The sequence below is a fragment of the Dryobates pubescens genome, chromosome 33 (genome assembly GCF_014839835.1).
Source record: "Dryobates pubescens isolate bDryPub1 chromosome 33, bDryPub1.pri, whole genome shotgun sequence".
Taxonomy (NCBI): Eukaryota; Metazoa; Chordata; class Aves; order Piciformes; family Picidae; genus Dryobates; species Dryobates pubescens.
In genome coordinates, this window is record NC_071644.1 from 3,519,140 (window position 1) to 3,540,115 (window position 20,976).

General features: G+C 62.4%; 2 protein-coding genes across 2 annotated transcripts; one reads left to right on the plus strand and one right to left on the minus strand.

Moving 5' to 3' along the window:
* The first annotated feature begins 263 nt into the window (after positions 1-263).
* Positions 264-11,423, plus strand: CASP9 (caspase 9). Its single transcript, XM_054175917.1, has 10 exons — positions 264-424; positions 1,059-1,278; positions 1,734-1,814; positions 2,545-2,576; positions 3,988-4,164; positions 4,913-5,002; positions 6,391-6,538; positions 9,253-9,432; positions 10,123-10,232; positions 11,077-11,423. The coding sequence occupies exons 1-10, from the start codon at positions 293-295 to the stop codon at positions 11,167-11,169; spliced, it is 1,263 nt and encodes a 420-aa protein (XP_054031892.1). The 5' UTR covers positions 264-292; the 3' UTR covers positions 11,170-11,423.
* Positions 11,424-13,792: 2,369 nt separating this feature from the next.
* On the minus strand, positions 13,793-19,183 carry CTRC (chymotrypsin C). Its single transcript, XM_054175906.1, has 8 exons — positions 19,144-19,183; positions 18,947-19,038; positions 18,761-18,858; positions 18,106-18,231; positions 16,873-17,009; positions 15,927-16,072; positions 14,659-14,808; positions 13,793-13,843 (listed from the first exon to the last, which is right to left on the minus strand). The coding sequence occupies exons 1-8, from the start codon at positions 19,181-19,183 to the stop codon at positions 13,826-13,828; spliced, it is 807 nt and encodes a 268-aa protein (XP_054031881.1). The 3' UTR covers positions 13,793-13,825.
* Between the last annotated feature and the right edge of the window lie 1,793 nt (positions 19,184-20,976).

The following is a 20,976-nucleotide window of genomic DNA, read 5'->3' on the forward strand; positions in this document are numbered from 1 at the left end:
AGGGAAGGGGAGCGGGACGGGGAACGGACACCGGCGCTGCGGGACCGGCGAGGGCCGCGGACGGGCCGCCCTCAGCCACCCTGCGCCGCCGCTTCCGGCGCGCCCGCCCCGCCGTCACCATAGAGACAGCGCCGACTTCCGGTCACCGAGACGAGCCCGGGCGGGCCGCCCTCAGCCGCTCTGCGCCGCCGCTTCCGGCGCGCCCGCCCCGCCGTCACCATGGAGACGGCGCCGACTTCTGGTCACCGAGACGAGCCCGGGCGGCTAGAGCGGCGCCGACGCCGCGGCCGCCATGGAGGAGGCGCAGCGGAGGGCCCTGCGGCGCGCCAGGCCGCAGCTGGTGGCGGAGCTGCAGGTGGAGCCGCTCTGGAGCCTGCTGGAGGACCGCGGCCTCTTCACCCGCACCATGCTGGAGGAGCTGCAGGTGGGCTCCCTGCTCCCTCCCGGGCCCCGGGGACAGGCCCCAGGGAGGGCCCCGTGTGGCCCTCACTGCTGGTGGCAGGCGGCGGGGGGCTGGGGGGCGCCCGTGTCCTACTAGCCCCACTGACAGGCCTGAGGGGTGAGCACCCTGTCCTCTCAGGCCCCAGGGGACTCCTCGTGTCCCCTCACACCAGTGACAGGCCTGAGGGGTGAGCACGGCACAGCTTGAGACTGTGGCCTCTTGTTCTGGGGCTGGGAGAAGAGCCCAACCCCCACCTAGCTCCAAGCTCCCTTCAGGGAGTTGGAGAGAGCAAGAAGGTCTCCCCTGAGCCTCCTCTTCTGCAGGCTAAGCAACCCCAGCTCCCTCAGCCTCTCCTTCCTGGGCTGTGCTCCAGCCCCCTCCCCAGCCTTGTTGCCCTTCTCTGGACACCTTCAAGTCTCTCAATGTCCTTCTTAACCTGAGGAGCCCAGAACTGGACACAGGACTCCAGGTGTGGCCTAAGCAGTGCTGAGCACAGGGTACAAGGACTTCCCTGCTCTTGCTGGCCACACTCTTCCTGCTGCAGGCCAGGCTGCCATTGGCCGTTGTCTTGCTGTAGGGGTGAATGTGCCTTGTCCTGGGCTCTTCTCCTCTGCAGAGTGCTGGCAGCAGAGGAGCCCAAGCCAGGCAGCTGATCATTGACCTGGAGAGCCGAGGGAAGGAGGCTTTCCCCACGTTCCTCTCCATCCTGAGGGACACAGGGCAGGCTGGCCTTGCAGATATGCTGATGGAGAAGTGCCAGCCCCTGCCAGCTCCCCCACAGCTGCCTGACCTCAAGCCTGTGGAGCTGGAATCCCGTGGAGGAAAGAGTGCCAGAAGTGAGTATTTCACAGGGCAGAGAGTTGGCAGCTGGGATTCTTTCTCCATGGGGAGCTCCCTGTGCAGGCTGGGTTCTTGTTTTCCTGGACTGTAGCCTGTAAAGGAGAGTGCAGAAACCTTGCAGAGGGTTTAAGCTCAGGTTTTGTGCTTGTGGTGCTCAGAGCTTCCTGCTCTGTGGTTGTTTTGGGGGAGGGGTTTGGCATGTGGCTCCATGGTGCAAATGGATTTTGCCAGCTTCTCCCCAGCCTGTGGGCTGCTGGAGCCAGCAGAGCCCTCTGCTGCTGCTGTGAGAAGGAGCATTCGTCCCTTTAAACCCTGGCAAGGGCAAGGTGGATGTGATGTGGTGACCCAGCAGTGGGACTGGGACAGGATCAGGTCCTTCTGGGCATCCTCTTGTGGCCTGAAATCAGGCAGGGGAGGAAAGGTGAGGCTTGACTGTGCCATGTCCTTGCAGGTGGCAGCCTCCCTGAGCACTTGTCCATCCCAGTCCAGGCTGAGAGTGAAAGGCCTCAGGTGGCTCCCACACCAGCCCAAGGTAAGCTGTGCCCCACAGAGACAGCAAATCAAGTGCTTGTTCCCAGTGGGTGGTGGGGCAGGGAGGGGGAATTTGCACATGTCACTGATGGATCATGGGGCAGAGGGAAGGACTGATGGGAATCTCTGCAGAGGGACCTGGCCAGGCTCAGGTTCAACCAGGCCAAGTGTTGGGTCCTGCACTTGGGGGCACAACAACCCCATGAATGCTCCAGGCTGGGGGCAGAGGGGCTGGAGAGTGCCCAGCAGAGAAAGACCCTGGGTGGGGGCTGAAGATGAGGCAGGGGGTGCCCAGGTGGCCAAGAAGGCCACCAACAGCCTGGCCTGGATCAGCAGTGGTGTGGCCAGCAGGAGCAGGGAGGTGCTTGTCTGCTTCCTCTGATGAGGCCACACCTTGAGTGCTGGGTTCAGCTCTGGGCCTCTCACTTCAAAGACATTGAGGTGCTGCAGCAGGTCCAGAGAAGGGCAAGCAAGCTGGGGAGGGGTCTGGGGAGGAGCAGCTGAGGGAGGAGGTGGAATCCCCATCTCTGGAGGGGTTTCAAAGGTGCAGAGATGTGGTGCTGAGGGACAGGGGCTGGCCCCAGCCTTGGCAGAGTTGGAGAGGGGTTGGACTGGGTGAGCTTAAAGGTCTTTTCCAAGCCAGATGATTCCCTGGTTGTGTGAATTCTAGGAGGAGCACCTGGAGGTGGGCTGAGAGGAGCTAAACACCAGCTCTCTGTTGTGTGTTGTAGGGTCAGCTGCTGACAAGAGGAACCCAGACCTGGTGAGTGTTTGGTTAGGCCCAGAGTGTTCTCCATTAAACCACAGCCCTGTGAAGGACTGCCAGAAGACAGCCCCTGGGGCCACCAGGCCTTGCTGTGTGTTGCCTGAGCGATCCTGAGTCACTGCCACCACAGCTGGAGGGTTTGTCCAGCTCCCCCTTGGCTCCAGCACCACGTGTGGAAGGGGTTGATTCCCTCTGCTGCTGCCCCATGGGGGCTCCTCTGGGTTAAAGGTCACTGGGAGCTTCCCTGGTAGGGTCTGAGTGGTCCCCAGGTGGGGCTGAGGATTTCAGCTCTAAATGATCAGCAGAGTGAAGGGTGGTGGCTGGGGGGGGTTGAAGATTGCCCCCCACCATTACATTTGCCAGCCCAGCTGGAAGCAAATGAGGTCTTGGGTGACAGGTTGGACTTGATGAGCTTTGAGGTCTTTCCCAACCTGGTGGATTCTATAAAATGAAAACCTCCCCTGGCACAGCCTGAGACTGTGTCCTCTTGTTCTGGGGCTGGGTGCCTGGGAGAGGAGACCAACCCCCACCTCACTCCAGCCTCCCTTCAGGGAGCTGTAGAGAGCAAGAAGGTCTCCCCTGAGCCTCCTCTTCTCATTCCTCATTGGTGTTGCACCCTGCTGGGTTAGATCAGGAGGGGGCTGGCTGGAGTGGGGGCTGGCTGGATGCAGGGGGGGCTGGCTGCAGTGGGGGCTGAAAGCAGTGGGGGCTGGTTGAATGCAGGAGGGGGCTGAATGCAGTGGGAGCTGGCTGGCTGCAGTGGGGGCTGAAAGCAGTAGGGGCTGGTTGAATGCAGGAGGGGGCTGAATGCAGTGGGGGCTGAAAGCAGTGGGGGCTGGTTGAATGCAGGAGGGGGCTGAATGCAGTGGGGGCTGAAAGCAGTGGGGGCTGGTTGAATGCAGGAGGGGGCTGAATGCAGTGGGGGCTGAATGCAGTGAGGCCTGGCTGCAGTGGGGGCTGGTTGAATGCAGGAGGGGGCTGAATGCTGTGGGGCCTGGCTGCAGTGGGGGCTGTAAGCAGTGGGGGCTGGTTGAGTGCAGGAGGGGGCTGAAAGCAGTGGGGGCTGGTTGAGTGCAGGAGGGGGCTGAAAGCAGTGGGGGCTGAAAGCAGTGGGGGCTGGTTGAGTGCAGGAGGGGCCTGAAAGCAGTGGGGGCTGGTTGAATGCAGGAGGGGGCTGAATGCAGTGGGGCCTGGCTGCAGTGGGAGCTGGCTGGCTGCAGTGGGGGCTGAATGCAGTGGAGGCTGGTTGAGTGCAGCGGGGGCCGGCTGCAGTGGGGGCTGGTTGAGTGCAGGAGGGGGCTGGCTGCAGTGGGGGCTGGCTGCAGTGGGGGCTGAATGCAGTGGAGGCTGGCTGAGTGCAGCGGGGGCCGGCTGCAGGGGGAGCTGACTTGCCCCCTCTGCCTGCCAGGTTTACCAGCTGAAAGCAAAGCCCTGTGGGCACTGCCTGCTGCTCAACAACGTGAGCTTCAGCAGGGCCTCCGGGCTGTCCCCTCGGGAGGGCTCCGACGTGGACTGCGAGCGGCTGGAGAGGCTCTTCAGGGCCTTCTCCTTCAGCGTCCTGACGCGGCGAGACCTGAGGGCTGCGGTGAGGCTGGGCCCGGCCGGCAGCAGGGGCTGGGCAGCTGCAGGGGGCAGAGCCAGCTCCAGCTGCCGCCTCCCAGGGAGACAATGAACCTCTCCCATCCTCTCCCTTGTGCTTGGGGGCGGGGGTGGCTGTGGGTTGGGGGTGGCTGTGGGTTGGGGGGAGGGGGTGGCTGTGGGTTGGGGGGAGGGGGTGGCTGTGGGTTGGGGGTGGTGGATGGCTGTGGGTTGGGGGTAGTGGATGGCTGTGGGTTGGGGGAGGGGGTGGCTGTGGGTTGGGGGAGGGGGTGGCTGTGGGTTGGGGGTGGTGATGGGTGTGGGTTGGGGGTGGGTGTGGGTTGGGGGTGGTGGTGGCTGTGGGTTGGGGGTGGTGATGGCTGTGGGTTGGGGGTGGTGATGGCTGTGGGTTGGGGGTAGTGGATGGCTGTGGGTTGGGGGTGTGGTGGCTGTGGGTTGGGTTGGGGGAGGGGGTGGCTGTGGGTTGGGTTGGGGGAGTGGGTGGCTGTGTGCTGGGTTGATGTTGCTGTGTTGCACAGAGTGCAGTGAGGAGGCCAATCTGTGTGATTAAAGCACCCAGTGTTAATTAAGGGCAGAGATGCTCACTCCCTGCTGATGGCTGTGCTGTGTGTTCCCCAGCAGCAGAGGGACCCTTCTGAGGTCTTCTGGAGCCTTCAGAGCAGCACAGCAGTAGCCTGTGGCTGAGCTGTGGCTCCTAAGCTCAATTCTGGGATGGTTTTTCTTTCCCCATGCAGGAAATGGTTGTGGAGCTGCAGGAGCTGGCACGGCGAGACCACAGTGCCTTGGACTGCTGCGTGGTGATCATCCTCTCCCATGGCTGCCAGGTGGGTTTCACAGCCCCCCCCTTGGCTCCAGCAAGGGGCTGATTCCCTCTGCTGCTGCCCCATGGGGGCTGCTCTGGGTTAAAGGTCACTGGGAGCTTCCCTGGTGGGGTCTCAGTGGTCTCCAGGTGGGGCTGAGGATTTCAGCTCTGAATGGTCAGCAGAGTGAAGGGTGGTAGCTGGGGGAGGGGGGTTGAAAATCCCCATCCCACCCCACCCCCAACATTAAATTTGGCAGCTCAGCCCAGCTGGAAGCAAATGAGGTCTTGGGTGACAGGTTGGACTTGATGAGCTTTGAGGTCTTTCCCAATCTTGTTGATTCTGTGAAATGAAAACTTCCCCTGGCACAGCTTGAGACTGTGTCCTCTTGTTCTGGGGCTGGGTGCCTGCCTGGGAGAAGAGACCAACCCCCACCTGGCTCCAACCTCCCTTCAGGGAGTGGTAGACAGCAATTGAGGTCCTGTGTCCAGTTCTGGGCTCCTCAGGTTAGGAAAGAGGTTGAGCTGCTGGAAGGTGTCCAGAGAAGGGCAACAAAGCTGGGGAGGGGTCTGGAGCACAGCCCTGGGAGGAGAGGCTGAGGGAGCTGGGGTTGCTTAGCCTGGAGCAGAGGAGGCTCAGAGGAGGACCTTTTTGCTCTCTCCAACTCCCTGCAGGGAGCTTGGAGCCAGGTGGGGGTTGGTCTCTTCTCCCAGGCACCAGAACAAGAGGACACAGTCTCAAGCTGTGCCAGGGGAGGTTTAGGTTGGATGCTAGGAAGTAATTCTTCCCAGCAAGAGAGATTGGCCATTGGGATGTGCTGCCCAGGGAGGTGGTGGAGTCCCCATCCCTGGAGGTGTTTAGGCAGAGCCTGGCTAGAGGCCCTTGGTGCCATGGTTGAGTTGATCAGATGGTGCTGGGTGAGAGGTTGGACTGGATGGCCTTGAAGTTCTCTTCCAACCTGGTTAATTCTCTTCAAGAAGGTCTCCCCTGAGCCTCCTCTTCTGCAGGCTAAGCAACCCCAGCTCCCTCAGCCTCTCCTCCCCAGCTTTGTTGCCCTTCTCTGGACACCTTCAAGTCTCTCAATGTCCTTCTTAAACTGAGGGGCCCAGAACAGGACACAGGACTCCATGTGTGGCCTAAGCAGTGCTGAGCACAGGGCACAAGGACTTCCCTGCTCCTGCTGGGCAGGGACCCCTCTTACCAAGCCTCCCCCCCTCGTTGCCCTTCTCCTCCCAGTGAGGAGCACAGCTCTGGCCGCATCGGGCTGGGAGGGACCTGCGAAGCTCCCCTTGTCCAACCCCCCAGGCAGGTGAGCAGGGACACCTCCAGCTGGATCAGGCTGCCCAGGACCTTGGCTGGCAGGGCCGCCCCAGAGGCGGGCTGTGCCTAGCTGCTGGGCTCTCCCCTCGCAGAGCAGCCACCTGCAGTTCCCCGGCGCCATCTACGGCACGGACGGGCGCCTGGTGCCGGTGGAGCGGATTGTCAACTGCTTCAATGGCTCCAACTGCCCCAGCCTGAGGGGCAAGCCCAAGCTCTTCTTCATCCAGGCCTGTGGCGGAGGTGAGCCTGCCTTCGGGCTGCCCCAGGGGAGCGGCTGTGGGGCGGGGGCAGCTGCCTCTGGAAGGTGCTGCTGGGCTTTGGCCGCTCGGCCTTGTCTGCCTGGTGCCTGTCTGCAGCTCTCCTGTTGTGCTCGGCCTTGTCTGCCTGGTGCCTGTCTGCAGCTCTCCTCCTGCGCTCGGCCTTGTCTGCCTGGTGCCTGTCTGCAGCTCTCCTCCTGCGCTCGGCCTTGTCTGCCTGGTGCCTGTCTGCAGCTCTCCTCCTGCGCTCGGCCTTGTCTGCCTGGTGCCTGTCTGCAGCTCTCCTCCTGCGCTCGGCCTTGTCTGCCTGGTGCCTGTCTGCAGCTCTCCTCCTGCGCTCGGCCTTGTCTGCCTGGTGCCTGTCTGCAGCTCTCCTCCTGCGCTCGGCCTTGTCTGCCTGGTGCCTGTCTGCAGCTCTCCTCCTGCGCTCGGCCTTGTCTGCCTGGTGCCTGTCTGCAGCTCTCCTCCTGTGCTCGGCCTTGTCTGCCTGGTGCCTGTCTGCAGCTCTCCTCCTGCGCTCGGCCTTGTCTGCCTGGTGCCGGTCTGCAGCTCTCCTCCTGCGCTCGGCCTTGTCTGCCTGGTGCCTGTCTGCAGCTCTCCTCCTGCGCTCGGCCTTGTCTGCCTGGTGCCTGTCTGCAGCTCTCCTCCTGCGCTCGGCCTTGTCTGCCTGGTGCCTGTCTGCAGCTCTCCTCCTGCGCTCGGCCTTGTCTGCCTGGTGCCTGTCTGCAGCTGTCCTCCTGTGCTCGGCCTTGTCTGCCTGGTGCCTGTCTGCAGCTCTCCTCCTGCGCTCGGCCTTGTCTGCCTGGTGCCTGTCTGCAGCTCTCCTCCTGTGCTCGGCCTTGTCTGCCTGGTGCCTGTCTGCAGCTCTCCTCCTGTGCTCGGCCTTGTCTGCCTGGTGCCTGTCTGCAGCTCTCCTCCTGTGCTCGGCCTTGTCTGCCTGGTGCCTGTCTGCAGCTCTCCTGTTGCGCTCGGCCTTGTCTGCCTGGTGCCTGTCTGCAGCTCTCCTGTTGCGCTCGGCCTTGTCTGCCTGGTGCCTGTCTGCAGCTCTCCTCCTGCGCTCGGCCTTGTCTGCCTGGTGCCTGTCTGCAGCTCTCCTCCTGTGCTCGGCCTTGTCTGCCTGGTGCCTGTCTGCAGCTCTCCTCCTGTGCTCGGCCTTGTCTGCCTGGTGCCTGTCTGCAGCTCTCCTCCTGTGCTCGGCCTTGTCTGCCTGGTGCCTGTCTGCAGCTCTCCTCCTGCGCTCGGCCTTGTCTGCCTGGTGCCTGTCTGCAGCTCTCCTCCTGTGCTCGGCCTTGTCTGCCTGGTGCCTGTCTGCAGCTCTCCTCCTGCGCTCGGCCTTGTCTGCCTGGTGCCTGTCTGCAGCTGTCCTCCTGTGCTCGGCCTTGTCTGCCTGGTGCCTGTCTGCAGCTCTCCTCCTGCGCTCGGCCTTGTCTGCCTGGTGCCTGTCTGCAGCTCTCCTCCTGTGCTCGGCCTTGTCTGCCTGGTGCCTGTCTGCAGCTCTCCTCCTGTGCTCGGCCTTGTCTGCCTGGTGCCTGTCTGCAGCTCTCCTCCTGTGCTCGGCCTTGTCTGCCTGGTGCCTGTCTGCAGCTCTCCTCCTGCGCTCGGCCTTGTCTGCCTGGTGCCTGTCTGCAGCTCTCCTCCTGTGCTCGGCCTTGTCTGCCTGGTGCCTGTCTGCAGCTCTCCTCCTGCGCTCGGCCTTGTCTGCCTGGTGCCTGTCTGCAGCTCTCCTCCTGCGCTCGGCCTTGTCTGCCTGGTGCCTGTCTGCAGCTCTCCTGTTGTGCTCGGCCTTGTCTGCCTGGTGCCTGTCTGCAGCTCCCCTCCTGCGCTCGGCCTTGTCTGCCTGGTGCCTGTCTGCAGCTGTCCTCCTGTGCTCGGCCTTGTCTGCCTGGTGCCTGTCTGCAGCTCTCCTCCTGCGCTCGGCCTTGTCTGCCTGGTGCCTGTCTGCAGCTCTCCTCTTGTGCTCAGCGGCAGGGGCTGGAGGCCGGTGGCAGGGGGCTGGAGGCTAGCAGGGGCTGGAGGCCAGTGGCAGGGCCTTGGCAGGGGCTGAGGCTAGCAGGGGCTGGAGGCCGGCAGCAGGGGCTGAGGCTGGCGGCAGGGGCTGGAGATTGGCAGCAGGGCCTTGAGGCTAGCAAGGACTGAGGCTGGCAGCAGGGCCTTGAGGCTAGCAGGATGCTGGAGGCTGGCAGCAGGGGCTGAGGCTGGCGGCAGGGCCTTGAGGCTAGCAAGGGCTGGAGGTTGGCAGCAGGGGCTGGAGGCCGGTGGCAAGGCCAGTGGCAGGGGCTGAGGCCAGTGGCAGGGGCTGAGGCCAGTGGCAGGGGCTGGAGGTTGGCAGCAGGGGCTGAGGCTGAGGGCTGAGGCTTGAACCCCTCCCAGGGTTTGTGTCTCCTGGAAGGGTTCTTCCTCACGCTGAAGAGATACAGGGGGGAGGGAGGGAGGAAGGGAGGGAGGGGGGACAGTGGCTGTGGCACACAGCCCAGCAATGCCCCTGGAGGGCTTGCTCCAGGTGTTCAGCCTGCAGAATTCAGCTGTGGGAGGCAGGCACTGAGGGTTTCCAGGTGAATCGCTGCAGTCAAGGAGCCCCAGCTCTGTGTTGCCTGGCAGGGCCTCTGTCCTCTTTGTTCCTTTATCTTCTCCTGGGATGGCTGAGTGCTCTGGTGAGCTGCACAGCAGGGGTTGCCTTCTTGTTGCTGCCCTCTGCAGATAAGAGAGACCGAGGCTTCGTGGTGGGTGGTGAGTCCCCGCCTGAGGAAGCTCCTGGAGCTCCTTTGGAGTCAGATGCCAAACCTTTCCATGCTCCCCAGGGGACTGATGACCAGCCAGACGCTGTGGCCTGCCTGCCCACACCCAGTGACATCCTGGTCTCCTACTCCACCTTCCCAGGTGAAGAAACTTTGTTGATTTGAGGGGGATTTACAGGATCCCAGGGTGCTGGGGGTTGGAAGGGAGCTCTGGAGGTCCCAGGGTGTTTAGGGGTTGGAAGGGAGCTCTGGAGGTCCCAGGGTGTTTAGGGGTTGGAAGGGAGCTCTGGAGGTCCCAGGGTGTTTAGGGGTTGGAAGGGAGCTCTGGAGGTCCCAGGGTGTTTAGGGGTTGGAAGGGAGCTCTGGAGGTCCCAGGGTGCTGGGGGTTGGAAGGGAGCTCTGGAGGTCCCAGGGTGTTTGGGGGTTGGAAGGGAGCTCTGGAGGTCCCAGGGTGTTTGGGGGTTGGAAGGGAGCTCTGGAGGTCCCAGGGTGTTTGGGGGTTGGAAGGGAGCTCTGGAGGTCCCAGGGTGTTTGGGGGTTGGAAGGGAGCTCTGGAGGTCCCAGGGTGTTTGGGGGTTGGAAGGGAGCTCTGGAGGTCCCAGGGTGTTTGGGGGTTGGAAGGGACCCCTGAAGGTCCCAGGGTGCTAGGGGTTGGAGGGGAGCTCTGGAGGTCCCAGGGTGCTAGGGGTTGGAGGGGAGCTCTGCAAATCCTTGAGTCCATTTAGCCAGGAAGCCCTGGGCAAGGGAAGGGATCCCAGGGAGCAGCAGGCCCTTGGTGAGGTGAGGACAGAAGGGAGGCCTCAGCAGTGAGGTCCTCATTGTTTCTCTGCAGGTTATGTCTCCTGGAGGGAGGCCTCCAGGGGCTCCTGGTATGTGGAAACCCTGGTGAACGTGCTGCAGCAGTGTGCCCATGCAGAAGACCTCCTGACCATGTTAGTGAAGGTAAAATGCCTCTGGCTCCTGCTTCCTGTGCTCAGGGGGAGGGAGGTGAGAGGCAGAGCTGCAACCAGCTGGGGTCTGGAGGCCTGTGTCTGGAAAAGGAGTGAGGAAGGAGGCTGCAGGGAAGCTGGAGAGGGGCTCTGGCTGAGGGCCTTCGATGCCAGGGGCAAAGGTTTGGGACTGGAGCAGGGGAGGTTGGGGTTGCACAGCAGGAGGAAGTTGTTTACTGTGAGGGTGGTGAGGGGCTGGGAGGGGTTGTGGACATCTCATCCCTGGCAGTCTGTCCCAGGCCTTGAAAACCCTTTGGGGGAAGACATGGCTCCTCACACCCCCCCTCAGCCTCCCCTGGGGCAACCTGAGGCCATTGCCTCTGGTCCTTGGCAGAAGAGACCAGCCCCCAGCTGGCTCCAGCTTCCTGTCAGGGAGTTGTAGAGAGCCAGAAGCTCTCCCCTCAGGCTGAATTACCCCCAGCTCCCTCAGCTGCTCCTCCCCAGCCCTGCTCTCACCCAGTCCAACCCCTCTCCACCTCTCCCAAGGCTGGGGCCAGCCCCTGGCCCTCAGCACCACATCTCTGCACTGTTTAAACCCCTCCAGAGATGGGGAATCCTCAGCTCCCTCAGCTCCCTCAGCTCCCTCAGCTGCTCCTCCCCAGCCCTGCTCTCCAGCCCCTTCCCCAGCAGCACTCCCTGCAGGCAGTGGGGGCTGGGCCAGCTGGGGCCCCTTGGATGCCTCTTGAGGAGAGCTCTCTGCTCTGCTGCCCCACAGTGCAGTTCTGTGTCCTCAGCACTGTGCTTCCCTTGCCACCTGGGCTGGAGCTGCTGCTCAGCCCCTCTCCTGCTGTCCCCAGGTGACAAATGCAGTGGCAGCCAGGGGCATCTACAAGCAGATCCCAGGCTGCTTCAACTTCCTCCGTATGAAGTTCTTCTTCATGTGCCAGTGAGCCCTGGGCCAGAGGGAGTGCCCTGCACCTGCCTGCAGCCTGCCTGCTGAGCTGTTTGTCCTGAGCACTGTGACCTGTGACTGCTGGCCTGGCTGTGCCCTGGAGAGCAGGTGGAGAGGAGGCAGGGGCAGAGCAGGGATGAGTCACCCACAGGATCCTTTGGGTGGGAGAAAAGACCTTGGAGCTCACCCAGCCCAACCATTCTCTGACTCTGCCAAGCCCAGGGCTAAACCCTGGCCCTCAGCACCACAGCTCTGTGGCTCTGAAATGCCTCCAGGGATGGGGATTCAACGAAGCCCAGGGCTAAGCCCTGGCCCTCAGCACCACAGCTCTGGGGCTCTGAAACGCCTCCAGGGATGGGGATTCAACCACCTCCCTGGGCAGCCTGGGCCAGGCTTTGAGAAGCCTTTCAGGGAAGAGATTTCTTCTCATGTTCAACCTAAACCTCCTCTGGGGCAACTTGAGGCCATTTCCTCTTGTCCTATCCCTTGTCCCATCCCTTGTCTCTTGGCAGAAGAGCCCAAGCCCCACCTGGCCCCAGCCTCCTTTCAGGGAGCTGCAGTGAGCCAGCAGCTCTCCCCTCAGCCTCCTTTTCTCCCCTCTAAACACCTTCAGCTCCCTCAGCTGCTCCTCCCCAGCCCTGTTCCCCAGACCTTTCCCCAGCTCTGTTGCCCTTCTCTGGCCCTGCTTAGAGTGAGGGCCCCAACACTGTGGTCTCAGCAGTGCCAAGTACAGGAGGATGCTCCCTGCCCTACTCCTGCTGGCCACACCACTGCTGATCCAAGCCAGGCTGCTGGTGGCCACCTGGGCACCCCCTGCCTCATCTTCAGCTGCTGTCAACCAACCCCCCCACAGGCCCTTTCTCTGCTGGGCACTCTCCAGCCTGGAGCATTCATGGGGTTGTTGTGCCCCCCAAGTGCAGGACCCAACACTTGGCCTTGCTGAACCTCAGCCCAGTGACCTCAGCCCATGGCTCCAGCCTGGCCAGGTCCTTCTGCCCCTCCAGCAGCTCCACACTCCCTCAGCTTGGTGCCATCTGAAGGAAGCCCTTTTTCCAGGGCACATTGCAGCCCCAGAGCCTCCATGCTCCTGGAGCAGAGCAGCTCTGCTGTGCTGGGCCTCCAAGTCTCCTGGTGACCAAGATCTCTTTGTGTCCTTTGCTGCCTGGCTGCCACTGGATGGCAGCCCAAGCAGGGAGCAGTTTTTTTAGCCTTGGCTAGTTCTTCTTTTCAATAAAGTGGGAAAGGATTTACAGCAACAGAGCTTCAAACCTGTAGTGCTTTGTCCCCCACCTTGAGGGGCAGCTCAGCATCTCCTGAAGGCTCCTCTGGAGGGGGGAGAGCAAGGGGAAGCCTTGCTCAAGAGCAGCTGTTGCTGGTGGCATTGCCAGTGGCCCTTCTGAGGGTTCAGTTGGCTTCTGAGCAGGAGTGACAGCAGGAAGCCCAGGGGCAGTCCTTCAGGTCTTGGAGCTGAGTCCAAGCACAGCCCCAGGGGAGAGCTGTGGTGCCAGGCTTGGGGCAGGAGCTCTGAGGGGAGAAGCAGCCTTGGAGACCAAGGGGTCATAGAATCAGTAAGGTTGGAAAAGAGCTCAGAGCTCAGCAAGTCCAAGCTGGCACCCAGCACCTCCTGGCAGCTAAGCCATGGCTCCAATGCCACATCCAAGCCCCTCTTGAGCACCTCCAGGGATGGGGACTCCACCACCTCCAGCACATCCCAATGGCCAAGGACTCTCTCAGGGAAGAACTTTCTCCTCACCCCCAGCCTAAACTTCCCCTGGCACAGCTTGAGGCTGTGTCCTCTTGTTCTGGGGCTGGGTGCCTGGGAGAAGAGACCAACCCCCAGCTGGCTCCAAGCTCCCTTCAGGGAGTTGGAGAGAGCAAGAAGGACCAGCCCAGTCTCCTAAAGCACCCTGGGACCTGCCAAGTTCTCTGGAGCTCCCCAAGGACCACCTGGCTTCTTTGGAGCCCCTCTGGCCAGGTGGTCCTGACCCCATCCCTTCTGTCCCCAAACCACCACCCAAGCCTCAGGCCCTTGGTGCCCTGGGCATGGCTCCCACCTCCTTGCTCCCCACAGCTGGAGGCATCTTGTGGGTTGGTGCCCACCCCAGGAACCCACAGAACTGTCAGGGTTGGAAGGGAGCTGAAGGCTCAGCCAGCTCCAACCCCCCTGCCATGGGCAGGGACACCTCACACTGCAGCAGGTTGCTCACAGCCACCTCCAGCCTGGCTGCAAACACCTCCAGGGATGAGGCTTCCACCACCTCCCTGGGCAGCCTGTGCCAGGCTCTCACCACCCTCCTGGGGAACAACTTCTTCCTCACATCCAATCTCAATCTCCCCACTTCTGGTTTTGCTCCATCTCCCCCAGCCCTATCCCTCCCTGACACCCTCCAAAGTCCCTCCCCAGCTTTCCTGCAGCACCCTTCAGATCCTGGAAGGCCACAATTAATCCTGGAGGGCCACCCTGGGCCGTCCAGCCCAGCTGCACCATATGGGGACCCTCCTGAGCCCATGGGCATCACCAAACACAACTTTGCCTTCCCACCATGTCCTCCCACCCCCCAGACCCAACCCCAAAGCACACAGCAGGACACAGGAGGTCAGCTCAGCACTTCTGCCTTTATTACCCTGGAGCTGCTGCCCCACACACCATGGCCTCAGTTGGAGCTGATTTTCTGCCAAGGAGAAGACAAAGAGGGGGAAGGGCTGATGGTGAGAATAGAATAGCATGTGTGTCCTCTTGTTCTGGTGCTGGGTGCCTGGGAGACCAACCCCCACCTGGCTCCAAGCTCCCTTCAGGGAGTTGCAGACAGCAAGAAGGTCTCCCCTGAGCCTCCTCTTCTCCAGGCTAAGCAACCCCAGCTCCCTCAGCCTCTCCTCCCAGGGCTGTGCTCCAGACCCCTCCCCAGCTCTGTTGCCCTTCTCTGGACACCTTCCAGCAGCTCAACCTCTTTCCTAACCTGAGGAGCCCAGAACTGGACACAGGACTCCAGGTGTGGCCTAAGCAGTGCTGAGCACAGGGCACAAGGACTTCCCTGCTCCTGCTGGCCACACTCTTGCTGCTGCAGGCCAGGATGCCCTTGGCCTTCTTGGCCCCCTGGGCACACTGCTGGCTCCTGTTCAGCCTACTATCAACCACTACCCCCAGGTCCCTTTCTGCCTGGCTGCTCTCAGCCACTCTGCCCCCAGCCTGTAGCACTGCCTGGGGTTGCTGTGGCCAAAGTGCAGAACCTGGCACTTGGATGTGTTCAGTCTCCTGCCCTTGGCCTCTGCCCCTCTGCCCAGCCTGGCAAGGTCCCTCTGCAGAGCTCTCCTGCCCTCTAACAGCTCAACTCCTGCCCCCAGCTTGCTGTCAGCTGCACATTCACTGCTGATGGACTCAGTGCCCTCCTCCAGATCATCGATGAAGCTATTAGAGAGCCTGGGGCCAGCGTGGGGCCCAGCACTGATCCCTGAGCGCTTCCCTGGGGGCAGGGGAAGGGGCACCCACCTCGTTGATCCAGTCAATGTAGGCAGACACCCTGGTGAAGACTGTGGGCTTCTTCTTCATGTTGCACTTGAGGCCGGAGCCGAAGCTGACGATGCCGTTCACCTCCCACAGCCCGTCCCGCTGGCAGTTCAGGGGGCCGCCCGAGTCGCCCTGCCCCAGCAGCGGCACTCAGCACCCTCCCCTGGCCCCCACCCCCAGCCCTGCCCCCACGCCCAGCCCTGCCCCTCCCCTAAGGATCTATAGCCCCCCCCCCAAATCGCTTGGGCACCTCTGGCGCTGCTCACCATCACACCTATGGTGCCCACCACCCCATAGCACCCACCATCACACCTATAGTGCCTACCACCCCATGGGACCCACCACCCCATGGCACCCACCATCACACCTATGCTGCCCACCACCCCATGGCTCCCACCATCACACCTATGGTGCCCACCACCCCATGGCACCCACCACCCCATGGCACCCACCATCACACCTATGGTGCCCACCACCCCATGGCACCCACCATCACACCTATGCTGCCCACCACCCCATGGCACCCACCATCACACCTATGGTGCCCACCACCCCATGGCACCCACCATCACACCTATGGTGCCCACCACCCCATGGCTCCCACCATCACACCTGTGGTGCCCACCACCCCATGGCTCCCACCATCATACCTATGCTGCCCACCACCCCATGGCTCCCACCATCATACCCATGCTGCCCACCACCCCATGGCTCCCACCATCATACCTATGCTGCCCACCACCCCATGGCACCCACCATCACACCTGTGGTGCCCACCACCCCATGGGACCAATAACCCCATGGTGCCCACCACCCCATGGCACCCACCATCATACCTATGGTGCCCACCACCCCCATGGTACCCACCATCAAGCCCATGTACCCACCCCCCCCATGGTACCCACCATCAAGCCCAGGTACCCACCACCCCCATGGTACCCACCATCAAGCCCATGTACCCACCACCCCACGGTACCCACCATCAAGCCCAGGTACCCACCATCAAGTCCAGGTACCCACCCCCCCCATGGTACCCACCATCAAGCCCAGGTACCCACCACCCCATGGTAACCCACCATCAACCCCATGGTACCCACCTAACAACCTATGGTATCCACCACCTCCTGGTACCCACCATCAACCCCATGGTGCCCACCACCCCATGGTACCAATCACTCCATGCTACCAACCACCCTGGTACCCGCCCTGAGCCCCACGACGCCAAGCTCCCCCTGGCGGCCGGCACTCACGTTGCAGCCAGAGACGACGCCGTCGCCGCCGGCGCACACCATGGTCTCCCGCACGGTGCTGCCCCACCAGTCCCACTGGGAGCAGATCTCGTGGTCCACCACGGGCAGCAGAGCCTGCTGCAGGGTGTCAGCCAGGGGACCATTGGCTGCAAGGACAAGGCACAGCTCACATCACACAGCCACGGAGTCGTAGAATCAACCAGGTTGGAAAAGAGCTCAGAGCTCAGCAAGTCCAAGCTGGCACCCAGCACCTCCTGACAGCTAAACCATGGCTCCAAGTGCCACATCCAAGCCCCTCTTGAACACTTCCAGGGATGGGGACTCCACCACCTCCCTGGGCAGCACATCCCAATGGCCAGTTCCTCTTGCTGGGAAGAATTTCTTCCTAACCTCCAGCCTAAACTTCCCCTGGCACAGCTTGAGACTGTGTCCTCTTGTTCTGGGGCTGGGTGCCTACCTGGGAGAAGACACCAACCCCCACCTGGCTCCAAGCTCCCTTCAGGGAGTTGCAGAGAGCAAGGAGGTCTCCCCTGAGCCTCCTCTTCTGCAGGCTAAGCAACCCCAGCTCCCTCAGCCTCTCCTCCCAGGGCTGTGCTCCAGACCCCTCCCCAGCTTTGTTGCCCTTCTCTGGACACCTTCCAGCAGCTCAACCTCTTTCCTAACCTGAGGGCCCCAGAACTGGACACAGGACTCCAGGTGTGGCCTAAGCAGTGCTGAGCACAGGGCACAAGGACTTCCCTGCTCCTGCTGGCCACACTCTTCCTGCTGCAGGCCAGGATGCCCTTGGCCTTCTTGGCCCCCTGGGCACACTGCTGGCTCCTGTTCAGCTGCTGTCACCCACTACCCCCAGGTCCCTCTCTGCCTGGCTGCTCTCAGCCCCTCTGCCCCCAGCCTGCCAGCCAACAAGCCCCGCTGCCTGCGCCCCCTGCCGGCAGCCCTGGCGTACTGCGGATGCGGCCCCAGCCGGTCACGTAGCAGGGGTAGTCGTTCTCCAGCACCAGCCCAGCAGGGGGCAGGCAGGCAGCCTGGATGGTCTCAGTCTCCTCCACCTCCTCTGCCAGCTTGATCAGGGCAATGTCGTTGCTGTAGGGAGAGAGGAGTTGTGGGGATCATCACAGGCTCACAGGATGGAAGGAGACCTCTGAAGATCATCCAATCCAACCCCCCTGCCAGAGCAGGAGCAGAGAACCCAGCACAGGTCACACAGAACACGTCCAGATGGCTCTTGGAAGTCTCCAGAGAAGGAGACTCCACAACCTCTCTGGGCAGCCTGCTCCAGGGCTCTGTGAGCCTCCCAGTGCAGAAGTTCCTCCTCATGGTGAGGTGGAACCTCCTGTGCTGGAGCTTCTATCCATTGCCCCTTGTCCTATCCCAGGGTGCAGCTGAGCAGAGCCTGTCCCTGCCCCCTCCCTCCTGACCCCCAGCTCTCAGATATTTATGAACAGGAGGACCCTGAAGCAGTGAGATGGGGAACCTTGAGATGTGGGGATGGAGGACCCCCCCAAGATGTGGGGATGGAGGATCTTGAGTTGTAGGGAGGGAAGATTTTGAGCTGTGACAATGAGGGACTCCAAATCATGGGGATAGAGGACCTGGAGTTGTGGGGTTAAGGGACTCCAAATCATGGGGATAGAGGACCTCAAGTTGTGGGGTTAAGAGACTCCAAATCATGGGGATAGAGGACCTCAAGCTGTAGGGTTAAGGGACTCCAAATCAGGGGGAGGAGTGAGTCCAAATTGTGGGGATGGAGGACCTCAAGTCATGGGAATGGGAGAGCCTGAATCAGGGGGACCCCAAGATGTGGGGATCACAGAAACACTCAGGTTGGAAAAGACCCTCAGGATGACCAAGTCCAAGTGAGGACCTCAAGCCATAGAGATGGAGGCCCTTGAGCTATGGGGATGAGGGACTCCACACCCTGGGGATGGAGGCCCTTGAGCTATGGGGATGAGGGACTCCACACCCTGGGGATGGAGGCCCTTGAGCTATGGGGATGAGGGACTCCACACCCTGGGGATGGAGGCCCTTGAGCTATGGGGATGAGGGACTCCACACCCTGGGGATGGAGGCCCTTGAGCTATGGGGATGAGGGACTCCACACCCTGGAGCTGGAGGACCTCAAGCCGTGGGGATGAGAGCCCTTGAGCCACGCCGCCCCCCAGCCCCTGCCCTCCCTTACACGATGAGGAAGGAGTTCCACTTCTCGTGCACAATGATCTTGTCCACCCCCACGGCCAGGGACCCAGCCTCATCCTCCACCTCCAGGTCCTGCTTGCCCAGCACCACACGGTAGGTCAGGCTGGAGCTGTTGGTGGGAAGAGAGGATCACAGGATCAGAGCATGTTAGGGGATCTGAATCTCCCCACTTCCAGTTTTGCTCCATCCCCCCCAGTCCTATCCCTCCCTGACACCCTCAAAAGTCCCTCCCCAGCTTTCTTTCAGATCCTGGAAGGCCACAATGAGGTCTCCTGGGAGCCTTCTCCTCTCCATTCTGCACAACCCCAACTCTCTCAGGCTGTGCTCACAGCAGAGCAGCTCCAGCCCTCGGCTCCTCCTCGTGGCCCTTCCCTGGACACCTCCCAGCCCCTCCAGAGCCTTCCTGGCACAGAGGCTCCAGCACTGGCCCCAGAGCTCCAGCTGTGGCCTCAGCAGAGTGGAGCAGAGGGGCAGAATCCCCTTCCTGGCCCTGCTGGCCACACTTCTCTTGCTGCAGCCCAGGCTCTGCTTGGCTTTCTGGGCTGCAAGTGCTCCCTGCTGGCTCCTGTGGAGCTTCTCCTCCCCCAGCACCCCTTGCCCACCCCAGTGCAGAGCCCTCCCAGCAGCCCAGCAGCCACCTGATGCAGTGGGCAGCGGTCAGCACCCAGTTGGAGGCGATCAGGGTCCCGCCGCAGGTGTGGCGCCAGGTGCCGGAGCTGTCGTACTGCAGCGAGATCTACGACGGCAGGGACATGGCATCAGAGGGGGCATGGCCCCCTCCCCCTCCCAATTCCCAGCCCTGGGGTGGGGGTGTCCCCTCTTACCTGCCACGGCCAGCTGTGTGCCACGGCATCTTCACCACCGACCACTCGGGTGTCCAGCTGCGGTGGCACGGCCGGCTTGCCGCACCCGGAGGCTGCAGGGCACCCAGCAAAGGCATCTCAGCACCTGCCTGTGCCCCTGGCAGGTGCCAAGGCCCTGTCCTCCCCCACCTCTTCCCCTGCCTGCTGCCCACACTCACCGTAGCCCAGCAGCACAGCGAGGCACAGAGCTCCCAGCATGGTTGCCAAGTCCCAAGGTGCCGCAGTGGTGCCGCTCGGCCCTCTTATAGCCCCCAGCATGTGGTGGCTGTCCCACGGCACGGGGGGGAGGGGCTCCCTGGCCCCCAGCTTATCTTCCTCACCCCTCCCACCTGGGAACCACCACACCTGTGCCAGGGCACCATGCCCCAGCAGGGGGAAAGCAGAGTCCCTCTAGGGGCATGGCTGTGCCACGCTCCTGGGGTGCATCAGGAGCGGCCAGCAGGTCAAAGGAGGTTCTGCTCCCCCTCTGCTCTGCCCTAGAGAGGCCACAGCTGGAGGCCTGGGTCCAGTTCTGGGCTCCCCACAGTTCAAGGAGGACAGGGAAGTGCTGGAGAGGGTACAGCACAGGGCTGCAAGGATGAGCAGGGGCCTGGAACATCTCCTGCGAAGGCAGCTGAGGGCTTGGGGCTGGTTAGGCTGAGGGAGATCATCTCAATGCTGATCAATACCTGAAGGGAGATCTTCTCACTGCTGATCAATACCTGAAGGGTGGGTGGCAGCAGGATGGGACCAGGCCTTTGGCAGAGCTGCCCAGTGCCAGGACAAGAGGCAGTGGGCACAAACTTGACCACAGGAGGAACTTCTTCACTTTAAAGGTGGTGGAGCACTGGAGCAGGCTGCCCAGGGAGGTGGTGGAGTCTCCATCCCTGGAGTCACTCAGAGCCTACCTGGACACCATCCTGTGCAAGCTGCTGTGGGTGACCCTGCTGTGGCAGGGGCTGGGTGATCTCCAGAGGTCCCTTTCAACCCCCAGCACTCTGGGGGGTGCTGGGCAGCTCGATTGCTTCCCACCTCCAAGGATCATCCACCCCAGCACCTGTTCCTCTCCCCGGCCTGGCGTTCCCCCAGCCAGGGAGCCCTTATCTCACGTTCCATGTGGCCAAGGCCAGTACCCCCCATGGGAAGATGCCAGCAGGGCCGCTGGGGACTTTCAGCAGCACCACCCTCAAGCATCTGGCTCGAGCCCCTGCTGCTTCCCATGCTGGGGTAGGTCCCAGCACCCCCACGGCTCACCCCTGCTTGCCACCACCCTCTCCAACCCCCGTCACCGGGTGCCGGTGGCTTGATCCCACCCCCCCCAGCAGCCTCCTTCCCCCCCACCCAAGCCCCCCAGGATGGACACAACCACCTTGTGGCTGCTCCTCAGCCCTCCCCAGCTCCCTCCTCACCTTCCCCTCCCCCCCCCAGCACCCAGCAGCCTTACGAAATATAATATTTATTTGGGATGAAAATAAAAACCCAACACAGACCCTGGCAGCACTGCCCAGGGGACACAGGGGGGGGACAGGGACATGGGGGGACACAGGGGTGCTTCTTTACAGCCACCCACAAGCGTGGGACCCTCGAGGAGGGGGGGGACCTGCTGGGGGGGGCTTCACCACTCGCCCTCCTGGGGCTGCGTTACAGAGACACAAGCAGGGAACAGCCAGCAGCTGCCTTCCCAACACGAAGGGATACAAGCAAGAGGGGGCAGCCTGTGCCCCACCACCTTGGTGGGGGTGGGCTTTCACCCCCTGGCACACACACACACACACAGAGACCCTTGGCTGGCACTTGGTTGTCCTCACCACGCTCACCTCCAGCGCTCCTTCCAGTGAGGGTGGAAGAGGCTGCCCAGGGAGGCTGGGGATGCCTCCTCCCTGGAGCTCCTCAAGGCCTTTCAGCAGCCTGGGCTGGTGGGGAGGGGTCCCTGCCCACGGCAGGGGGCTAGAACTGGATGATCTTTGAGGTCCCCTTCCCCACCTCCCCCAGCCCACTGTGGGATCCCTGGC

Bases quoted from the DNA above. Each gene is read 5' to 3' on its own strand.
- CASP9 (XM_054175917.1), top strand. From the start codon at position 293: ATGGAGGAGGCGCAGCGGAGGGCCCTGCGGCGCGCCAGGCCGCAGCTG. The intron at 425-1,058 runs GTGGGCTCCCTG...TCTCCTCTGCAG, and splicing joins CCATGCTGGAGGAGCTGCAG to AGTGCTGGCAGCAGAGGAGC. The intron at 1,815-2,544 runs GTAAGCTGTGCC...TGTGTGTTGTAG, and splicing joins GGCTCCCACACCAGCCCAAG to GGTCAGCTGCTGACAAGAGG.
- CTRC (XM_054175906.1), bottom strand. From the start codon at position 19,183: ATGCTGGGAGCTCTGTGCCTCGCTGTGCTGCTGGGCTACG. The intron at 19,039-19,143 runs GTGAGTGTGGGC...GGTGCCCTGCAG, and splicing joins CGCTGTGCTGCTGGGCTACG to CCTCCGGGTGCGGCAAGCCG. The intron at 18,859-18,946 runs GTAAGAGGGGAC...CTGCCGTCGTAG, and splicing joins CACACAGCTGGCCGTGGCAG to ATCTCGCTGCAGTACGACAG.